This window comes from Manduca sexta, chromosome 28 (genome assembly GCF_014839805.1).
Source record: "Manduca sexta isolate Smith_Timp_Sample1 chromosome 28, JHU_Msex_v1.0, whole genome shotgun sequence".
Classification (NCBI taxonomy): Eukaryota; Metazoa; Arthropoda; class Insecta; order Lepidoptera; family Sphingidae; genus Manduca; species Manduca sexta.
The window spans coordinates 200811-222982 of NC_051142.1; the positions used below are offsets into that span (position 1 = coordinate 200811).

The window sequence follows — 22172 nt, forward strand, 5'->3', positions numbered from 1 at the left end:
AACTCGTGACTTATACAGGAATATTTGTCTAAATATTAGGCAAGCGAGGTTTTTTTCTTTCCAACAGCTCTGTAATAGATTTGTCATGATTATTTACCAAATTAACGTCTAGATGAAATGACGTTTCAGTTGCTTTTACACGTATATAATTTCGCTCAACAGAATTTGACTTCAAGAATCATGCCAATAACAAAGTTGCTCATAGAACCCGCTCAATAGTTGTAATTTCATACAAAAGTAACTGGTAAAAATAATAATGTACAGATAATATGTATTTCAGGAATAAACTAATTAATGCAGGGGTTTTACGTCTTAGTTTTTACGGATTTACCACGACGTTCATTAAAGACACTCTTCTAATTTTATCTGTTATCAGCAGTTTGGTTACAGAGTGAAAACTGATTTTAACGTATTTATTTTTGTTGGAGATTGTAACCTTCGTCGTGACTTATTATTTTTTATATGTTCTATTTTTAGAACTAATTGTATTTTGTTTGCCATAGTTACTTCTCTTTAGTCCGAAATAAACACTCATGTCAATAACATCTTTTTACTAACTTTATTTAATTACTAAGAACATATACCATATTTACAACACGTTATCAGCACGAACGCTTAGTTCTTTTTTTTTCACGTTATTTGGTAAAATAAAGTTGATATATTTTTTTGTGTGACTAGGAAATAGTAATAGTCTGAAAATGTCACATGAATCTGGAGAGGTCTCGAGTGTGAAAAATTCCCGTCGTCGAACTCATCTTTTACATTTTCATGTTTGAGGAATAAAGATGGATATCCTACATGGAAATTTAAGATGCGCAATTACCTTATGCATGAGGATCTGTGGGAAACAATCGGTGGATACCCAAATGGAGACACAACCCCTGCCTCTACAAAGGTACGCAAAGACGCAAAGGCATTAGCAAAGATATGCTTATCAGTAGAAGGTGCAGCGATAACCCATATAAGATGTGCGAAAACTGCATCTGAGGCATGGACTTGTTTGCAAAAAGCCTTTGAAGATAAGGGAATAGGACGAAGATTATTTTTGGAGCGTAGACTGTACAGGTTGAGTCTATCAGAGTTCAAAAATATTGAACTATATATTAACGCAGTTATGTCAACCGCACAGGATCTTGCGGATATTGATGTAGTCATAGAGGACAAGTCTATTGCTGCAATACTTTTGGGAGGTCTAACTCCAAGGTATGAACCTCTCATTATGGCTTTAGAAAATTGCAATGTAGACGTGACTACAGAGTTGGTGAAAACAAAACTGCTTAATGAAATGTCCAAAGATGTGGCTACGTCATTAGACTCTGTTTTTCATGCGAAGAAGAAGCCTAAGTCAATGAAGAAGAATATAGTTTGTTATGAGTGCAAGACACCTGGACATAAGAGACCAGACTGTCCACAGAGAAACAAGAAGGAGAAAGGCAATGCGGTAAATACCAATGATACGATATTTACAAGTCTTAATACTTCTGGAAACCAAGAAAGGACATAATTTATGTAGATTCAGGTTGTACTAGACACATGACTTCTAGATGGGACTGGTTTCAGAATATCTCGATACAGAATCAAGGCACTGTTACTGTCGCAAATGGAGAACAGATTAAGTGCTGCGGAATTGGAAATATTTCAATAAACACGCCCGAGAACGTGGTCAACAATATTAGTGATGTTGCTTATATACCAGATTTGAAAGCTAGTTTGTTATCTGTATATAAAACTGTTGAAAAGGGTTTTATTTGTGTTTTTGATAAAATGGATGTAACTTTTATAAATCTGATACTTTTTAATTTTTACAGGTAAATCTGTTGCTCATGCCTCGCCCTGTGGTGGACTGTACGTTTTAGATGGTACTGTAAATGTTTCCGAGAATGTGGCGGATAATTTTTGACACAAGATGTGCACTCTGGCTGTCAGGATAGTTATCAAATTTGGCATAAGAGGTTAGGACATTTGTGTCGTATAGGCATGAACCAACTAAAAATCACAAGGTAGGTATAAAGTATACAGGAGTAGATAAAACTAGTTGTATCGCTTGCGTGGAAGGTAAACAAGCAAGAAAACCTTTCAAAAGGTTAGCGTTTAATAGGGCTACTTCCCCTTTGGAACTGATCCATATGGATTTGATGGGACCGGTGTCTACAACTTCTTTTCAAGGAAATAGATATATGTTGACAATAGTAGACGATTATACGCGAAAAGTGTTTGCTTATTTTATTTCTTCTAAAACAGAAGTCAAATATATATTTTGTGTGTTTCAATGTTTTGTTGAAAATCAGTTAGATAAAACAATTAAAGCAATTAGGACTGATGGAGGTAAGGAGTTCGTGAATAAAGAGTTTGTTGATTATCTTGCTTCAAAAGGTATTGAACATCAAACAACGACGCCTTATAGTCCTCAGCAAGTTGGAGTAGCGGAACGCACCCATCGTTCGGTTACTGAAAAGGCAAGAACGTTGCTAGCTGAAAGTTCACTACCGAAAGCATTCTGGGAAGATGCATTTCAAGTTGCCATTTACCTTAAGAATAGGTCTCCTCATCGAGCCTTAGGTGGACAAATTCCTTATGACAAATGGTATGGACGAAAAGGTGATCTTAGCCATCTAAAAGTATTTGGTTGTAGAGCTCTAGTCCATATACCTTCTTGTCACAGGAAGAAATTAGATGTCAAGGCACAGGAAGCAATTTTCGTCGGTTATTCTGCAAATCCAGGCACTTATATTTTTAGGGATCCTGCTAACCCACGAAAAGTTATTATATCCAGAGATGCAACCTTTTTGAAAATTGCTTTACAGCGCTAAAGCAGAAGCAATCTGTCGCACAGTCAGAATCTATATTGTTATTTGATGAGCAAAAAGAGATTGAGTCTGAGTTTGATCATGACTGTCAATTCTATGACTGTGATGAGAATATCAGCCCGGCGGCTGAAGCAATTTTACCAGTAAATCTAGAAAGTGCAAAAGAGTCAGTGACTCTGGAAGAGCGAGAGTCTCTCAGTGACTTAAGGCTGCCTAGTGTGGAAGAAGTGACAGCGAATTTGGAACAGGAATCGCACCCTGAGCGCAGATACCCTTCCAGAGACAGAAAAACAACAAATTTTTATAAAGCTTACAATACGTCAATGGTAGATTCTAATGAACCTACGACATATTACGAAGCTACTCATGCCGATGATGCTGATAAGTGGCACCATAATATGGCTGGTGAGTATAGTTCTTTAATGAAACTCCATACATGGAATTTAGTAGATATGCCTAAAAAAGGTTATGCCATGTAAATGGATTTACAAAATTAAACTACCAAACTCTATGGTAAAGAACTTATGATATTGGGAATTTTGTTGATGACATAATAGTCTTTTTTAAATCTAATTTGACATTTGACACTGTCAAGAATTTGAATTTTTGAGAAGATTTGTAGAGATATTTTTCATTAAAAGTTCTCTGAATTATATTCTTTCTATATTAGAAAAGTTTAATATGAAGGAGTGTAAGACCGTGGATACTCCATTAGTTTAAAATAATATGGCAAGAAGAACGGATGGTCAAGTCATAAGAATAGAGAACCTTTAAAGGGTTTTAGTGACGCAGACTGGGCAAACTGTCCAATCGACAGAAGGTCATACACCGGTTATGTTTACAAGTTAAGTGAAGGTCCAGTATCATGGGAATCCAAGAAGCAACCTACTGTTGCGTTAAGTTCGGCCGAGTCAGAATATATGGCATTAGCGTCTGCCACGAAGGAAGCGTGTTACTTACGTCGGTTTATATACGAGATAACAGGTATACTTTGTTCAGTTAACTTAGCTTCTGACAGCCAAAGTGCCATTAATCTTGTTCGAAATCCTGTACACCACAGCAGGACGAAGCATATAGATACTAGGTTTCACTTTATTAGGAAAAGGTATCTAATAATATTGTTAAGTTAGAATATATAAAAGTAACGATATGCCTGCTGATGTACTAACGAAGGCCCTCGGACCTCTAGCACACAAACGATGTGTAGTTAACTTAGGTTTAGAAACTTAATTATTTTATTTGTTTTGTTTCTGTCACAACTGCGATTAAGGGCGGCTGTTGGAGATTGTAACCTTCGTCGTGACTTATTATTTTTTATATGTTCTATTTTTAGAACTAATTGTATTTTGTTTGCCATAGTTACTTCTCTTTAGTCCGAAATAAACACTCATGTCAATAACATCTTTTTACTAACTTTATTTAATTACTAAGAACATATACCATATTTACAACAATTTTTAATGTGTAGTAAAAAAATATTTTGCCTATAATATGTCTATGTTTTTAAAGATAATATTACTTGTATAATATATTTTAACAAACGGGATTTTGGACCGCGGCTACGTCTGTGTTAAATGTCCTGTCTAGGATAAAATGTAGCCTAATTTATTCTCTGGAAAGGTCTCTATTTGTTGATGGACATTTCATCTTAATCAGGTAAGCCGTTTGAGAGATTAGACTGGACATAAAGACAGGTAAAAACCGAAGATGCGTGGTCGGGTAACATTGCATTAGAATTACCAATGTGAACTTGGGCTCTCTTATTTCAAAATCACATGCGGTCCTTTTTATTTTAATTTACACGTATTGATAAGAACGATTTTTCAATCAGCGATGACGTGTCAACAAATTATCATATTTTGTAATAACTAATAAGTTATGTTTATGCTTTACATTATCATATCTAAGTCGTAAGAAATCGTGAGCTATCTGACTTATGTCACTATATTTTTATTGAATGTAATAGATTGATAACAATGAAGTAATTTAAATATTTTGACGCAATGTTAGAGAGTGTTATAATTATTGTAATCAATTTATATTATCTATTTGACTAATTTTCAAAGTAAACTTACGTAACGAAATAATATTTTTTACAAAATATATATTTTTTTCTGTCCCTTCTTATTATTTATCCATATATTATTTTATAAAACAAATGTAATAGGACAAACAAAAAAGACAGATAAAACATTAAAATTCGTAACAATATTTCGTTGAGAATTTCTGTTTCAAAGCAGCAGTGCAGACACTGTTGTGATCCAATTTGAAAGACATAACCAGTGACAATATGAATCATCTAAACACTTAATTGCTTATGATACCGCATGAAATACAGTGCCTAGTATTTATCCAAAATTCATATCGAGCCTTTTCAAGAAAACCATAGTAACCACCATTTCGCACATACTGCAGTGGCTTTATCTTTATTATTTTCGAGATATTAATGAAATTTTTGCAATGTTTAGTTAAAAAATTACTATTCTATAAAAGTACTGAAAAACACCATCAATATTATAGAATGAATGAAGGAAAACCAGTTTTAGCAAGTACGAAATATCAGTTGCGCTGTTGTCCCCAAAAGGATCCATTTTACTAGATTTGTCGTTTACCATCAGGCTAGCGGCTTATTATTCAACCGTATCATAAATTACTGCCTGCCTAAATCATTCTAATGGATTTCCTCTGTGTTATAGATATAACTAATCCTCCAATGAATTATCTTTCACAAATACATTATAGAAATTTTTATTCCTGACCTGTTAAATCAAGACAAGCTTCTTACGTTCACTGAATTATTTAGAAAATCTAGATATATTTTTAGACTGGCTTATTTTTATAAAGATGTCATTTAAACTAGGATCTATAAAGTCCATTTTGATTTAAATATAAGTCTGAATACGAAATGGTTTCACGTGATTCTTGAAACGAATTAGCTTCGCTGAAGCCTGCTTTATATGGGTTCGCAATCTTAATGATGTTAATAACGTTAACTAATTATCGTAGTCGAGTTCATAATTTAGCTCATAAATAATCTTCCTTTTTATGCTTTTGCATGCGAGGTTATGTTTTGTTTTTTAAGGCATTGGCTGCAATGTTTTGCAACAGTGTTTGCAACCTTGCTTGGCGATAGAAATAGATAATGCAGGTCACCTATTAACAAAAACGTCGTTATACAAGGAACTTACCACTTAACTGCCATCTGAAATAATCTGTCGGAAGCCACATCAAAATTTGTTCAACTGAAGCCAAATTAAACGCAAATATGAAAGCGAAAATAATGTTCAAGGATAGGATTATCTATAGTAAGACATCGCACATGTTCAAACTGGTTGTCTTCAAAGATCAAGGTCGTTGAAAAAAAAATGAATGGTCAATGTCACCACAATATTACGATTTCGAAATAAAAGAAAATTATATTGTCATATTATATCAATGTAAGTATTTAATTCACGTGACAAGGCACTTGTTTTTTTTTTAATCTAATCCTTTAGAACCTTCCTAATATTATCTATACTATTATATAAAGCTGAAGAGTTTGTTTGTTTGTTTGTTTGTTTGAACGCGCTAATCTCAGGAACTACCGGTCCAAACTGAAAAATTCTTTTTGCGTTGGATAGCTCTTTGTTCGTGGAGTGCTATAGGCTATATATCATCACGCTATACCCAATAGGAGCGGAGCAGTAATGGCTAATCTCAGAAACTACCGATTCAAACTGAAAAATTCTTTTTGCGTTGGATAGCCCTTTGTTCGTGGAGTGCTATAGGCTATATATCATCACGCTATACCCAATAGGAGCGGAGCAGTAATGGCTAATCTCAGAAACTACCGATTCAAACTGAAAAATTCTTTTTGTATTGAATAGTCCTTTGTTTGTGGAGTGCTCAAAGTTATATATCATCACGCTATGACCAATAGGAGCGGAGCAGTAACGTCTAATCTCAGGAACTACCGGTTTCAACTGAAAAATTCGTTTTGTGTTAGATAGCCCTTTATTTGTGGAGCGCTATAGGCTATATATCATCACGCTATGACCAATAGGAGCGAAGCAGTAATGGCTAATCTCAGGAACTATCGGTTTGAACTGAAAAATCTTTTTGTATTGGATAGCCCTTTGTTCCTGGAGTGCTATAGGCTATATATCATCACGCTATGACCAATAGGAGCGGAACAGTAATGAAACATGTTGCAAATCGAGGAAAAATTATTAGTTTTGAGAGCTTCCGTTGCGTGCGCTGCGTAAACGGTTAAAGTTATGCAACAATGATGTATGACGGGATTGATCCTCTTAAAAAGTTCTAAAAAAATAATTATAAAACAAAGTCCCCGCTGCATCTGTCTGCCTGAACGTGTTAAACTCAAAAACTTCCCGACGTATTAAGATGAAATTTGGTATGGAGACAGTTTGAGACCCTGGGAAGAACATAGGCTCCCGGGAAACTACTACTTTTATAACGGAAAACTTTAGCCTGAAAAACTTTATAACGCGGGCGGAGCCGCGGGCAAAAGCTAGTTATTGTATATTTCTCATAATTATCTTGCTTTCTGATGTTCGCATGACGGAATACTGGGAAAAACTCAAAATTATAATAGAATGATTTTTTATTGGGCACGTGGTTTCCTTACCATACTTTAATTTGACTGCCTCGGTGGCATAGTTGTATTACGATACGACAGCATTGTTGAGGTCTCCTCAGTATCAATCTGGAGTCTGGAATATGTGACCAATATGACAATAGGCTCACCTCCTGTCGCATGATGGAATGAAACATGCACGGCGAAAAGTGAGTGCACGAGTTCCGCCTTTGTCTACTCCTTCGGGAATTCAAGGCGTGCATGTGTAGAGTTATGTACAATATTTTTTCGGTAAATTTTTTAACGGTAAATCTCATAATATTTGTGCGTAAATTTCGTTTGCAGAGTTTTTTTTACATGCATTTTGTAATGTTATCGTAGATTTTCCGTGTCTACGTAAATATTATTGGAACTATAACTAAGATCAGACCAATCGTAATTCTTAATAAGGGCTATATTTTTATCTGATCAGATTTCCTATAAATTAGTACGTACTCGTATATTGGATGTATTTATTCAGCATAAATGTTTGTCCCTCAGGTGATTCGTAAAGGCAAGAATGTGCTGCCGACGGTGGCGCGGCTGTGCCTCATCTCCACGTTCCTGGAGGACGGTCTGCGCATGTGGTTCCAGTGGTCGGAGCAGAGGGACTACATGGACATGTCCTGGAGCTGCGGCAAGTTCCTCGCCACCATGTTCGTTGTGAGTAACCTCATTAATTAAGGTAGTAATGACATAGTGTTTGGTCTGAAGTGTGTAGGCATGCAATGTTCAGGGGGACGCAGCTGTCCCCTGTCCAAAGTTACGCCCATGTGGCTTAGACCAGGTCAAAATACCCGCAAAGATGACTGAATAAAAAAGTTCAAATCTTGCACATACTTTTAGTTCTTTTCTTCTTGTCTGAAAATACTGATTTATTTTTGTAATAAACTGCACTTTTCGCCAGGCGAGTGATCACTGGTTGAAGTGATAGAAGGGTAGACGACAAATACTCCTTTATGGAAATAAACAATCCGTAGAGCATAAGTAGTTTGAGTATGTAAATAATTTAATATAATAATAGCATTTAGTCGCATATCATTAATTTGGTGAGTGAATAAATAAAATTAATATTAATCACTAATGTTGGATTGCATTGAGTTATAAATTCACTGTTATATGAATAACAAAGGAAGTTATTGTAAACATTCGGAATACATTATAAGAACCATAGTCGACGTTTTATTGGGGAGTGCTTGTCCCCCATAAAAGAGAAATTCTATAAATTGATAGACACAAGAATGATTCAATCAAAACAACTTGATTTATTTCTTTTCAGTTTATGTGGTATTTGTTGTAACTTAATTTGTGGTTAAAGAAAAGAAAGTGAATTTTATGCTCAATATGCCTCAGCTGTAAGACATCAACTAGGGAGAAATAGCACCAATGGCCAGGATTCATTACTGGCGAAATTTTTAGTTGCCCAAATCTAAATTACATTAATTTATTATTGTACTATTATCCTAGTTTTTCAAATATTCGCTCTAGTAAATTTTTAAATTATCAAAATAACGGGGTGTCAAATGCCCCTCTCGCCGCGTGAGTGCGGCCTTGTTGAGTTCGCAAGTTCACGCAGTTGGCACCGGAGTGCCGCCACGTGTTGCGCCGGTGCGAATAAACAGTCCATTGTCGCTACCTGTGCACTACTGAGTGACACACATTGTTCTGATAACAGGATTATGAACTTTGTCGTAATGTGTACTTTGTTATGGAATGCGTTATTGTTTTTTTCTTATCGGGAGTTAGAGGGTAATGGCCAGGTATAGAATTAGTAAAAATCGAAAAAACTAAAAGATTAAAACGTAGCATCTGCTTTATTAGAAATATTGATGAATGCCGAAAATTTAGAGTTAAGTCTTCCCTTGGCAGGAATTTAACTTGAATTCCATTATATCACAATGACAAGTACATAGAATAGTATCAATTGGATAAATAAGTCAATGGTACACAGAGATGAATAGATTTCTGCATGGTAGGGATGTAATAAAATCGTAGAAGCAGCCAAATAGGATTGTAATATACGGGTTTATTATATTTGAGTTCACTTTATCTGTAAGATACAATGGAAGCAATTATTTTTTTTATTGCTAAGTGTCGTTAATGTCGGGGTATTTCCGATAATAAATTATATATATTTTTTTTGTAATTTGTACTTTTATTGATCATTTTATTTAGACGATATTATATTTTTGATGTGGAAAATTTTGATATTGAATGAAATAATTTGTCTGACGCGACTCATTAAGTAATTCCCTGAGGGAAAAGATATTTTCAAGACCACACTACTTTGATAAAGCAAAACGCTATATAAAATAAGCATGGTTTTCACAGAAACGAAAATATAACAAAATAATCATTTTTTTATTAACGTTAGATACTGGGAATACTATTCTAGCGTCTAGACCATTGATTCCCAAAGTGGCCCAGGTGAACCCGTGGAGGTCTACGGGAGACTTCACAGGGGTCTAGGTTGGTGTGACGAAAAAAGGGGGTTCACAATTCGTAAGCGAGAGTCCACGAAAATGTATCTGATTTGATAGTAAAGAGCTAAAATGTTGGTTTGACTTCCTCTATCATGTAGGCAGATAGACTCTAACGTAATTGTCCAGTCGCCCGCCGCGAAGGCTGGGCGGTAGTGGTAATGCCCTTTCCCGAAAACCAAAAGAAAGGTCCACAAGAACCAGCGAAATTTTAAAATATGGTCTATGAGAAAATATCTCCTTTGGTCTAGACGATTAAGCCCGATGTTAAACTACATGTGGCTTGAACTTTGAATACAAATTAATTATGTTATTTTAAAATTAAGGCAACTTTTATAAATCTTATTTTATATTTTCCAGATAATTAATTTAGTGGGTCAGCTCGGAGGTTGTGTGATGGTGTTGGGAAGGCTGAAGGTGGACATCGCCTGTGGAGTTCTCTTCTTCATCGTTGTACTACAGGTAAGGAAGAACCAAACATTTCTAACCTGTATGCAGCATGCACACCTGCCTCTCTAAATCTGTGTGTGTGTGTGCATATGTGTCTGGTTGTGCCGCCTATAAAATAAACATAACATTAGTACATGTCATTCCTCTTAAATGATATCACCCTGATAGAACCGTCTACATTAAACCAACTGTTGTTCCAGACATTCGCATACAGCATACTGTGGGACATGCAGTTCTTGCTGCGTAACCTGGCGCTGATCGGTGCGCTGTTGTTGGTGCTGGCCGAGGCGCGCGCCGAGGGTCGCAGCCTGTTCGCGGGCGTGCCATCACTCGGCGAGAACAAGCCCAAGACTTACCTCCAACTCGCCGGCAGGATACTGCTCGCGTTCATGTTCATCACACTGCTCAGATTTGAAATTTCCTTCTTGCAAGTGAGTTTTTTATACGGTCACTGCGAATTGTGGTGCGCGGAGTTGGGTCTAGATAAAGATTATTACCGCTCGCCAGTCGGTAAAATTATGTCGGCCTGTTTCAATCCGGAATGGCTCTATAAGACTCGTTATAAATCATCATCTTGTCTTATGTAAAAAGGTTTTCTGACCGGTACACAACAGCATACTGGTCTTTAGAGATAGAATTGTATCAGATTTAGAATTAACTTGATAATGTTTGTGAAATCAGAAGCATTTAAAGTTGAGTTATTGTCACTTAAAATTCATGAATATGCAGATATTTCCTCCCACAGCCTTGTACGAAAACCGACAAATTATATTTAGAATATTCGAGATAATGTCAAACTGAATTTTTAGACCATTATTCATGCGAATTTAAGCTGTCGATTTTTATTACCATATTTAGCGATTGATAATTTGCAGAAGTGTTTAAAATGATGTATGCCACTTGACTGTCTTTTAAAAAAAAAAGTCCTAGATACTCAGTGTAGTCACTGTTATGTTCCGGCTCGATGGACATTGTAGGCACTGTTACTACTGGACATAAGACTTCTCATGTCAAACAGTACTGTAATTCAAGGTCTTGGACGGTGTTTCTACTGTTTATTAGCGGTCGTATCGCTTACCATCAGGCGAACGGCAAGCTTGTCTCGTCATTCAAAGCAATAAAAAAATGCATTTAGATATTCTTAGACTTAGTCTTTCCTCATTTAGTTATGGATACTGTGCTGACTTACATCAACATCCCTAAAAAAGATGATAATGTTCCTTCATGGAGTTACAGTAGCTCAAATCAGCTTGATTTCCATCTAAGAGATCCTATACTTCCTGAATGTGCTACACTGGTGATCTAATGTAATTTTCCCTGTATATTATAAAGTCATTGTTCAATGAGCAGGAACGAGTTGAACGGGTTGTCATTTATACAACACTAAATTCCCATAAATATTCATATAATTACATCATCAATGACCCAGATTATCTTCAAACTTAGATACGAAGTAAACAAGTTTGGCGATAGGCAAAAATTATGCACATTCTTGATATAGACCTGTATATTTGGTAATTTGTATTCTAGAACTAAGAGAACCTGTTTTACTTTCGGTTTAATTTAGTAGGGTTGTCAACCTATGTATAAATGTAATAATATGTTAGAATTGTAAAAAAAAATATATGTATAAAAATCTATTTTTATTCTTGCCGTTTCTTAATAGTTTTTTAATGTATAGACTACCCTTATTGTACTGTTAGGTAAGTTGTAATACTAAATGGGATTCTATATTCTATAGATCGTGCAAGACTTGCTGGGCAGCATCCTGATGATCCTCGTGACGGTGGGGTACCGCACCAAGCTGTCGGCACTGATGCTGGTGCTGGTGCTCACCGTGCTCAACCTGTACCACAACGCGTGGTGGACGGTTCCCTCCTACAAACCTCTCAGGGACTTCCTCAAATATGACTTTTTCCAGGTAATAATACTTGTAGAATCTATAGATGTTTATTTTGTATGCACTCAATATTTTTCACACTTAAGTCATTAAAAAGTATACTCTCAAGTTTTAGTACTAAAACCGTAATTAACGACCTAGTTAGTGTATCCACACTTCGTCAGTTGCCTTTCGACCTCGTGGCTTAACTGGTTGTGAGGTCATTAATAATGAAATATTCGTCTTTTCTATAATTTGCTTAAATATGTTTATACATTTTCAGACATTATCAGTGATCGGAGGGCTTCTAATGATAGTGTATCTCGGCCCCGGCGGGGTCAGTATGGACGAGCACAAGAAGAAGTGGTAGAGACTGACCTAGTCCCGCAGTGCACAGACTTTGATATTAACGCTAAGATTGTTACGGTGGTGCAACATTCATTATAGTGGTATGTTTATCCAGGCATCATTCAAGTCAGTGAATCAGTCGCAGTATTTTTACTAAAACTAGGATTGTTTTTTTCCTATAGCAACATTTTTTATTGGTATGACGTTAATGATTAATTAGACAAATGTGTATAAGCTGTGGATGAGAAGGTTGTTGCATTTCACAGTTCGAGCGACATCACTTTTTAACAAATTGTTGAGATTGGATACCGCAGAGAGGGTACCAATTGACAGGCGCTCGGTCGTAAACCCTAAGCCAAATTCTATCAGCAACATGCCCGAAAAAGAGCTCGCTTTAAAGAAAGATAAGAGCAGGTAGAATAATGTCTGACTTGGACTAAATAGAAGCAGTAATACATTTTCATCAAGGTGATTTTCGCATAGATTACTTTATTAAGCATTGAATCCTCTTAGAACTAGAATTAATTTCCTGGACTTGAATGGTGGCTGGATAAATATAGTGTACCATACATCTGGTGTATTGACAACTGAACTAGTCGCCGGCAGGACTTGCAAGAGCATTAACAACACTGGTACATACAACTCTTGTGAAGAAATAATATTCAATGACCAATTATATATAGAAAGCATAATGAAAAGTGTTTGCAAAACTTAAATGGTACATTTGGACTAAACAGCTGAATTACCTAAAAATTTTACATTCAAATGTATTCCTTAAAATCTTAATGATGGTAGTCAATTCATAAATGTGTTTATATATCAATTGTTTTTAAAATACATATTTATGAAATTATTGTACTGTTCATATTTAATAATTCCTGTGTAATATGTCATGTGTAATAAAATTAGGTATTTTTAATATTTTTCTAAAATTTATCACAGTGTTGCCAGACGTTTGAAATTGTTAGTCTATAGTTATGCAATGTTGCCAGCAATTGAAATTTAACAGTTAGCTTCCATTTATGTAATATTTTTCCATAAAATTGCACCAATATTTTATAGATTTAATAAATATTTTTACGACCCGCAAGCGAGTGATGTTATCTTGACGGAATGTTGTATTATAAGAGTACGCAGTATGAGAGCGACCGCTTTCGTTATCTATAGTGTTAACGTTTCATGCCGACGATTTTTTAAAATATTTGTGATGTCAATGTAAATCATTATCTATTTGTACTTATTCAATGAACGCAACAACGTTTGAGAATATTGAAGAATTTATTGCCGTTACATAGTTGTTGAGACGCGAGTACATATATCAGTTTTGAAGACTCAGTTAATTAATACAGGCATCACATGCTTACAGCCGCTTCACCTATCCTGCATGTTATACATTATGACGCATCCTATATAGAAAGTATTTAAAAGACAACATATTTTTGTATTATTGTTTTTTATTTATTTTTTTAAGTTGCAATTCGGACTTTGGCCATAGAAACCGATTAAAAGAAATTGTTCTAAATAAATTTTATATAATAATGAAATGTTTTATTTACAAGGCGCGAGGTGTCTGCCATAATCTTTGTGTTATCGTGTAAGGTAATAGACATTTTTATATAACGACTTTATTTTGTACGATATAATTAAAATAAACTAAAATTCAACAACCTACTTTGTACATAATTTTATGCCTCCTACTGTTCTTTCGCTTTAGCTGCCTGATTTTCCTTATTGTCTATGTATTTGAACACTTTGTTCGCAAGCTGTCGATATTTCTCTGCGTGTATGCTATCCGGAAGTGCGTATATCGCTGGTTTTCCGCTGTTTATACATTCTGACATATTGTGGTCGACTTCAAAGCTTTCAATAATTTCGAGACCCATATCCTTGGCGGTGTTTTTCGTTTCGTTGCCAAACACGAAGTTCTTGGTGCCGCATTTGGAGCATATCGCATGCGACATGTTCTCTACCATGCCTATGATAGGGACTTTGAGTTTTTCGAACATGTTGACGCCACGCCGCGTGACTTGTAATGCTGCTGACTGAGGAGTTGTGACAACGATGGCGCCTGCGACGATTAAAGTTAAAATTAAGCATTGGTCAGAGCAAAGAAAGTTTTCATGTATTGTCGTGTTTGGATGATAGGCGGTAAGTGGTGTTCACGATGCGGGTCATAAGGAAGATATTTTGAAGTAAGCATTTGAAAAAAAAGAGGTATTTAGATCTACTGTATGAATACAATTAAAAAAAATTAAAACTAGGTTCGAGATCATACCATCCAACGGCAAGTTCTGTGCGAGTGACAGATGCGTGTCGCCGGTGCCGGGGGGCGTGTCCACCACGAGGCAGTCGAGCGGGCCCCACGCCACGTGCCGCGTGAGCCGCTCCAGCGCCTGCATCACCATCAACCCGCGCCACACCACTGCATTCTCACCAGATACAAGCAAACCCATTGACATGCTAAAAAAGCAATAATATATAATAATAATAATATCAGCCCTGTATTATATACTTGCCCACTGCTGAGCACGGGCCTCCTCTACTACTGAGAGGGATTAGGCCTTAGTCCACCACGCTGGCCTAGTGCGGATTGGTAGACTTCACACACCTTCGATATTCCTATAGAGAACTTCTCAGATGTGCAGGTTTCCTCACGATGTTTTCCTTCACCGTTAAAGCGAACGATAAATTCACAAAGAATACACACATGATTTTTTTAGAAAAGTCAGAGGTGTGTGCCCTTGGGATTTGAACCTGCGGACATTCGTCTGGGCAGTCCGTTCCACACCCAACTAGGCTATCGTCGCTTAAAAAAGCAAGAGATGTAAATATTCATAAAGGTTTGGCAGAGGCAAGGATGTAAAATAAGCATGTATTGACACAAAAATATATAGGAGAGGCAAGAAGATAATTCTTATCAGGGCTTTTTTTGTGAAGGGACATGGGACAAGCAGTGCCGCCAAAGGAAATATCGAAAAAATTGCCATTAAAAAAAATAGGAAGGGAGGGGGTACAAAAAATTATTGACTTACAACTTTCGAGAATTAGCGTGCCTCAAAAAAAGAACTGATAAAAAGGCCTGATTTTTATTATTATAGTAGTAGTTCAGTATTCCATTTATAATGCTAAACACAGCATTGTATACTAATAAGAGTTGTTTCAATGACTTTCTCCTCCTACACTATTTTAATATGGGCTAGTAGATTCCATATACCGACAATATTGTTTTACACTTGTGTTACATTATCAAACATATTTTTATCATGAGCTATCAGTTCAAAAGGTTAATATTATCAACTGGTAGACATAATCCTATCTCACAAAAAATCAGCTCAAATAATTGAAAGATCACACAGATTCAGTCAACTTTGAATATGATTAATTAATCAATTTTTTTGTAGTTTAGCTTGTGAAGGTTTATATATATTACAAGCACCTACCATTTAACTCCATAATTAAGCAGTGGTTCTATGAGATGTTCATCATTCAGCATGGGCTCTCCACTGATGTTCATCATGAGGGGTACGGATGGACCGAACACATCAGCGTCTAGCAGCCCAATCTCCTTATCTGGCTCTATCACCTTCATTGCACATGCGAGATTCACTAGAATAAATATGTTTAGTTCCAACCTATAAGTACCAGAGTCCTTGTACCCCAGTGGTGGCCAAGGTAAAGGTACATTAGTAAAATATATGTTATTAAGAATAAGCAATTAATTACAGATTTAATTTTGAACATACTAAAAAAGATAATACAAAAAAAAACATTATTCATAGCTTGAAAGAGCTGCTGAGTTACAAATTGAGGATTGCATACCATCATCAAATAAACTTAACCATCCTTTGAAATATCTGAAAATAAATTAGGTAAAAAAATGCATGCAATAAATGAGTTTTTCATTACCAGCTGTGGTAGTTTTCCCAACACCACCTTTACCAGAGGCAACAAGGATTATACTCTTCACTCCAGGCAGTGGTTTCTTCTCTGGCAGCCCACGGGCCATTACTTTCGCGCGGTGTTCGTTCACATCTTTTTTATTGTGGGTAAAGCGTATTGTGTAGGCACTGGGTAATGTCTGAAAATAAATTAAGTACAAAAATTATATAATTATTAATAATGTTTACATAATTACTGGCCGTTTTATAAAGAGTTGGTACTTATGGTTGTGCCTTAATTTTGTGTACATTAAAGTCAGCATGAGGTTCAAAAAGCCATTGACCCTACATCAATAATAAGGCCGAATATATTAAGACTAGCCGGAGGTACTATGCGGTATGGCCTTTACATAAAATATTAGATTTCCAATAACAAAGCCAAATATAATAGGTAAATCAACACATGAGAAATATTGATTATTTATAAAAATTAAAAATGGTGCAATATTTACATACTGTATTTAAATTGTGACTAAACACTTGACTGCATACACGCTGAAGAGCTCGTTGGAGGTTCATCGTCATAAGTTCTTGATTATAGATCAGATCAAATAAATTTATAATAAATATTCAAAATTGAACGCAAATTAGTAAATCAGTCTCGGTCAGCTGGATTTTGACGTTTCATATAATGAGTGTTACCTTTTGAAAGGAAGCCATATACTACACAAAATAAAATAATGTACTGATATGTAATTTACTAAGCTGCCTTTATATAATTTTAACACCTACTATTTCTACTAGAAACCATTTATATTTAAGCAATAAAGAACATTCAGTATTTATCATAAGTATATTTAGATTTTATTTTTACCTCAGGAGGCTGTATAATACTCAACCCTTGCTAAAACAGAGGAAGTGAAAATGTAAAAAAAAAGTAGCTGTCATTTATCGGTGCGATGTCGGGGATTTTTTACGACACATTTTCGAAAAAATTCGAATTCTGCTATAAATAAAGTGATAACCGTTCCATGACAAAATGGCTATTTGTTTGCGTACAGTGTCGCATAAAATACTGCCTATAAATGGGATCGTATCTACCAAAAGTCACTATAACCGCTTGGCGAGAAAAATCCCGATGCGGACACAATTTCTAGAAGATGTTAGTATTTTCTCGATATTGTCAGAACATCCTCATTTATTTGTGTTTATTATCATTTAAAACCGTCAGGTCTTGTTATATAATGTTGGGAATCCATAAATCGGCGATATAAATAAAGTTTTTTCCCCTGTGACATTGAACCAATTAGTGTTGCATATAAAAAATAGCGCATTTAAAGACATTCACGTGGTTAATGTTTAGTACTTATATCTGTCATGAGTATACGTAACAATAGGTAGTACCAATATACAATAAGTTTTATTGATAACCTCCAGCGTGTTATAGATCTTTTCAGAATTTTCATTTAAAATTTTCCTTCCTTTTGTGTTTATTATCAAAGACAATTTTGACTGATATACATTATCTGTGATTTTTTCAGTATGTCCTAAAAACAATATCTATGGAATTTTTATTTTGAACACTATGAATAAATAAAATATATGTTTTTTTTTTCAGTTTCTCCACCAACGCCGCATATCTAGCTGTCAACTAGCACCAAGATATACATCAGAGAACAACAAAGATGATGTCTACATCCCAGAAATGTTAGTCCGTCAGTCCAAGCAGAATTATCTGGACAACATAGACTTCACTACAGACACTAGATACTATGAGAGGATTGAGACTCACACACTCGGTCTCACAAGTGATGATTACATTGAGCAGAGACTACCGCAATACACTTTCGGTGTTCCCTGTACTAACATCAGTGACATAGATTTGACAAAATACAATAATGAGGTATGTCATGTTTTACTTGTACATATACTATGGAGTTCTAGAAAATTAATTGTTAGGATTTTTAATAATAACACATTATCACATCAAACATTATTATTAAAATAAAATAATATCAGCCCTGTATTATATATTTGCCCACTGCTGAGCACGGGCCTCCTCTACTACTGAGAGGGATTAGGCCTTAGTCCAACATGCTGGCAAAGTGTGGATTGGTAGACTTCACACACTTTCGAAATTCCTTTAGAGAACTTCTCAGATGTTTTCCTTTACCGTTAAAGCAAACGATTAATTTACTATAACACACTTGATTTTAGAAAAGTCCGAGGTGAGTGTGCCCTTGGGATTTGAACCTGCAGACATTTGTCTTGGCAGTTCGTTCCACACCCAACTAGGCTATTGCCGCTTTTTAACATTAGTATTATTATCACTGAATGTTCGGCATTAAGAAACTATAATTTCAGTGATATAATTTTGTAGGAAATAGAACCAACATGTTTGTCTGATTTCGAACGCGATGCCATCGCATTCTGTCGAGGCTCAGCTCCGGTAGCTTCCTCCTCGCCCGCTACGCCAACAGAACCTAGCAAGGATGGCAGGCCCAGTGAAGAGCAGCTCGCTAAAGTGTTCCGAACATTGTCTGATAATGTAAGTCTGAAATGGTTGGTTATAATGAGTAAGCTATGAGTATGACCAAGCAATGAAAAAAAAGTATTTTCATGAGAAAACAATTAATATTGATTTAATTCATGACCCCGTGACCATGAAGGCTGCAGTCTTCGAAACGTCGTGAGAAAAATAAAAAACAAAAAACCGCGATAGAATCCGGAAAATTTGTTTAATTTCAATGTCTAACATTCGCGTAAACATAAGAAATCATTAATTCATTATATTGCATGTCTTGCAACCAACGATTTCCAAAAACTAGTAAAGTAGCCACAGTAAATTTTCTGCTTTGTAAAAATGTTTGTTTAAAATAAGTTATTTTTTACATTTCAGATGCCCAACTTATTTATAAAACCATTAGATTATTCGATCTACAATCCAAATCTAGTATTTATTAATAACATTAGAGGGACAACAACTGTGTAAGTATTTTATTGTACATTATTAAACAGTGCTGAATAGGTGTATTTAAAAAATGAATCGAAAATGTTTGTCTTTTGATGTTGCTAGCAGGGAAAATAATATATATTTTTTAAATGCCTAAAAAAACAAAGTAGTTTGTGTTTTAACTTAATTTTTTTTTCAGAGGGCTATTCCATTATGTAAAACAAGTGGCCCTGTTGAGGACTGTAGGCCACCTTAAATTTGCCTATGTAAAATTGGAAGTAATGAAAATCACATGCCATCCGGAAGATTCCACAATCAAGTGAGTTTTATAACTAAGAACCACTGTCAATAAACAAACCTAATCATAAGTTTTAATCTGATCCTGAGCATAAACTGATCAACGACGTCATCTAAAATTCAAAGCATAATAATTTGAATTAATAACAATATTATATTAAATACCAAAAATTTTATTAGTTGTTTTCATTAATTTTTCTCTGTATGATTTTTTTGTCTACTGCATAAATTTTATAGTTATTTTTTTCTGAATTGATGATAATTGCGATGTTGATGTATAAGTTGTCGAAGTGTACCATTGCGGCAGATTGTCATTGCGGCCAATTTTAGTGATTTTTATTTTTTTTAAATATTTGACAGAATGCGATGGCGTATCCGAGGCATATCCGGTCTTAAGGTGTTTTTCATGTTCTGGAAATACAAGCTGTGGGACATGAAACAAGTCTGGAAGGACCAGGAGTTGTAAGTCATATATATAATCTAATAGAGATATAGTAAAAAAAACCTTATTTTCATTTACTTACATAATTTTTGTGATATATATGAAATTTGCAAAGGAAAACATTAAGACTACCTCTTTTATTATTGTTAAGTACTTCATATAGTACCATTTTAACTGCTTCATAAAATTATTTTGGACTCTATAAAATCTAAATATTGACAACATAAGGGAAATTTAGTAGAATAAATATGAATGATGTGTACAATCACTATCATAGTCGAATTATTTTACTTTAGTTAAATAAATCTCCACCACCACACATATATATGCATAACATGTTTATTTATTGCAGGTGGTATGATGGATTCTCCACATTCTATGTGGGGGGTGACGGTCTTATCCAGAAACATATTGTTGATAAGGTATTTAATTTCTCTAATATATTTTTTCTATTCTTAATACATATATTTTAGCATAATTACTCAATAAAATAACGTTCCAGGTGATGCCAGATCAAGACACGATAATAGATGATGAAGAAAAAGCACCCATAGCAGCAAAGATTGCCCTCTTGATTGGACTGCTGCCGCGAAATTACCTCTCCGACGTGTCGCCGTACTTTAGCTCGTCCTCTGGCACCGTAGATGTGACGCCTTTGCCTTTCAAAGTTTTAGAATAAAATAATCCGTCAAGTCGCATTAGATCAGTTTTGCACTAAATGAATAATTTAGGTTTGCCATAGGAATGATAATGTCTGTTTTAAAATTGCCAATGTAAAAGAAATCTTATTAGAAATTAGTATTCAGTTTCAATTTACAAAAAAATATTTGATTTTAAAGTAGAGTAAATTAAAAGGAATAAAAAATACTAAAGGGTAAGCCTAATGCCTATATTATCATTTAGACTTAATGTACCACTTACCACTAGGTACAGTGGGGTCACTTTGCCCCTATAAAAAAATGTATAATTCAACAATGAGGGTATTTCAAAGTTATTGCATTTTGCTTCAACAGTTCTATGAAGTTGATATACCGCTTTGTGAGAATTTAAATGTAATAACATCGTGATATATTCATTTAGTGTGAAATATAATAATATATAAATAATTTATTGACTTATCATAATACATACTTTCCATCTCTTGGCTATTAGTATAATAATTGAATGGCCATGGACACGATTTAACTTTTATTCCGAACGAACAAGCGAAAGGTAAAAGCGTTTTAATCGAAAGCATTTTGCCTGTATATTAGACTTTTATGAATTCATTTTGTTTTCTTTATTGAATGAAATGTTATGTTTTAATCGGCTTGTAGATCAATTTGGGCGTCCCCGCCGCGCCGTACCGGAATTACTTGCAAGCGTGCGTCAGTGATATTTTGATAAACTGTGAATGCCTTGGATTAGTCTGTATAGATAATGTATTGATTAAATACAATAAAGAATTATGTGATAAAGTGTATTATAATTTTCATTCTCCTAAGGAAATGAAAACCTATGAATTGCTTAGGTAGGTTTGATTGATTGTTTTGACTACTTCTTTGAATAAGTTGATTCTACGGCGGATATGTTGGGTATTAAATTTTTAAAAAAGTATATTTGCTTGTGACTCGAAATATTTTCTATTATGATCCTTTGGAAAGATTATAAAAAAATAGTATGGTAACACCTTATCCTTTCACAGGGCTACCAACTTTTATAGTTAGATACATGAAGTGTAATAAATATTATTCCAAGGCCGTTAATGGTATTTAGAACAATAGTGATCTTAAATACGGCGAGGCTCCAGTTGTAATAAAAAAAATCAACGTGAGGCTCCTCGCGGAAAAGTTTATAAGTATGAAAAGGTGCTAAAAAATGTTTCTGCAACAGTGTGGGTAACAGCAAGAAGCCCCGAGCCGGGTGGTCGCCGCTAAGACCGCTAGTGAGCAAAAATGAGAGTATCAACAGTTAGAGTAAGTACTTAGTCCTTGTAAGACTCTCATTGAAGTAACAGGTTCACATATTTCTATTTGGGTTAATA

The 22172-nt window shown here is 35.1% G+C and overlaps 3 protein-coding genes across 4 annotated transcripts in view; 2 read left to right on the forward strand and 1 right to left on the reverse strand.

Moving 5' to 3' along the window:
• The window catches only part of LOC115451701, a 22707-nt gene extending 1096 nt beyond the window's left edge, over positions 1 to 21611 (forward strand). Inside the window, exons 1-8 of one of the 2 annotated variants that reach the window (XM_030180078.2) lie at positions 17362 to 17619; positions 18076 to 18360; positions 18838 to 19005; positions 19357 to 19445; positions 19610 to 19729; positions 20068 to 20169; positions 20502 to 20571; positions 20652 to 21611. In XM_030180078.2, coding sequence (XP_030035938.2) covers positions 17497 to 17619; positions 18076 to 18360; positions 18838 to 19005; positions 19357 to 19445; positions 19610 to 19729; positions 20068 to 20169; positions 20502 to 20571; positions 20652 to 20828 — 1134 coding nt within the window. In that variant the 5' untranslated portion in view covers positions 17362 to 17496 and the 3' untranslated portion in view covers positions 20829 to 21611. Of the gene's footprint in view, positions 1 to 17361; positions 17620 to 18075; positions 18361 to 18837; positions 19006 to 19356; positions 19446 to 19609; positions 19730 to 20067; positions 20170 to 20501; positions 20572 to 20651 lie in introns of those variants that run through there. The other variant, XM_030180076.2, reaches the window with a different exon arrangement.
• LOC119190926 (surfeit locus protein 4 homolog) lies at positions 7572 to 14118 on the forward strand. Its single transcript, XM_037444377.1, has 6 exons — positions 7572 to 7592; positions 7924 to 8085; positions 10263 to 10364; positions 10553 to 10783; positions 12094 to 12273; positions 12515 to 14118. Exons 1-6 carry the CDS (start codon positions 7572 to 7574, stop codon positions 12599 to 12601), a joined length of 783 nt encoding a protein of 260 aa, XP_037300274.1. The 3' UTR covers positions 12602 to 14118.
• LOC119190958 (iron-sulfur protein NUBPL-like) lies at positions 14016 to 17148 on the reverse strand. Its single transcript, XM_037444552.1, has 5 exons — positions 16974 to 17148; positions 16486 to 16657; positions 16020 to 16185; positions 14855 to 15039; positions 14016 to 14647 (listed from the first exon to the last, which is right to left on the reverse strand). Exons 1-5 carry the CDS (start codon positions 17040 to 17042, stop codon positions 14274 to 14276), a joined length of 966 nt encoding a protein of 321 aa, XP_037300449.1. The 5' UTR covers positions 17043 to 17148; the 3' UTR covers positions 14016 to 14273.
• Positions 21612 to 22172: the final 561 nt, after the last annotated feature.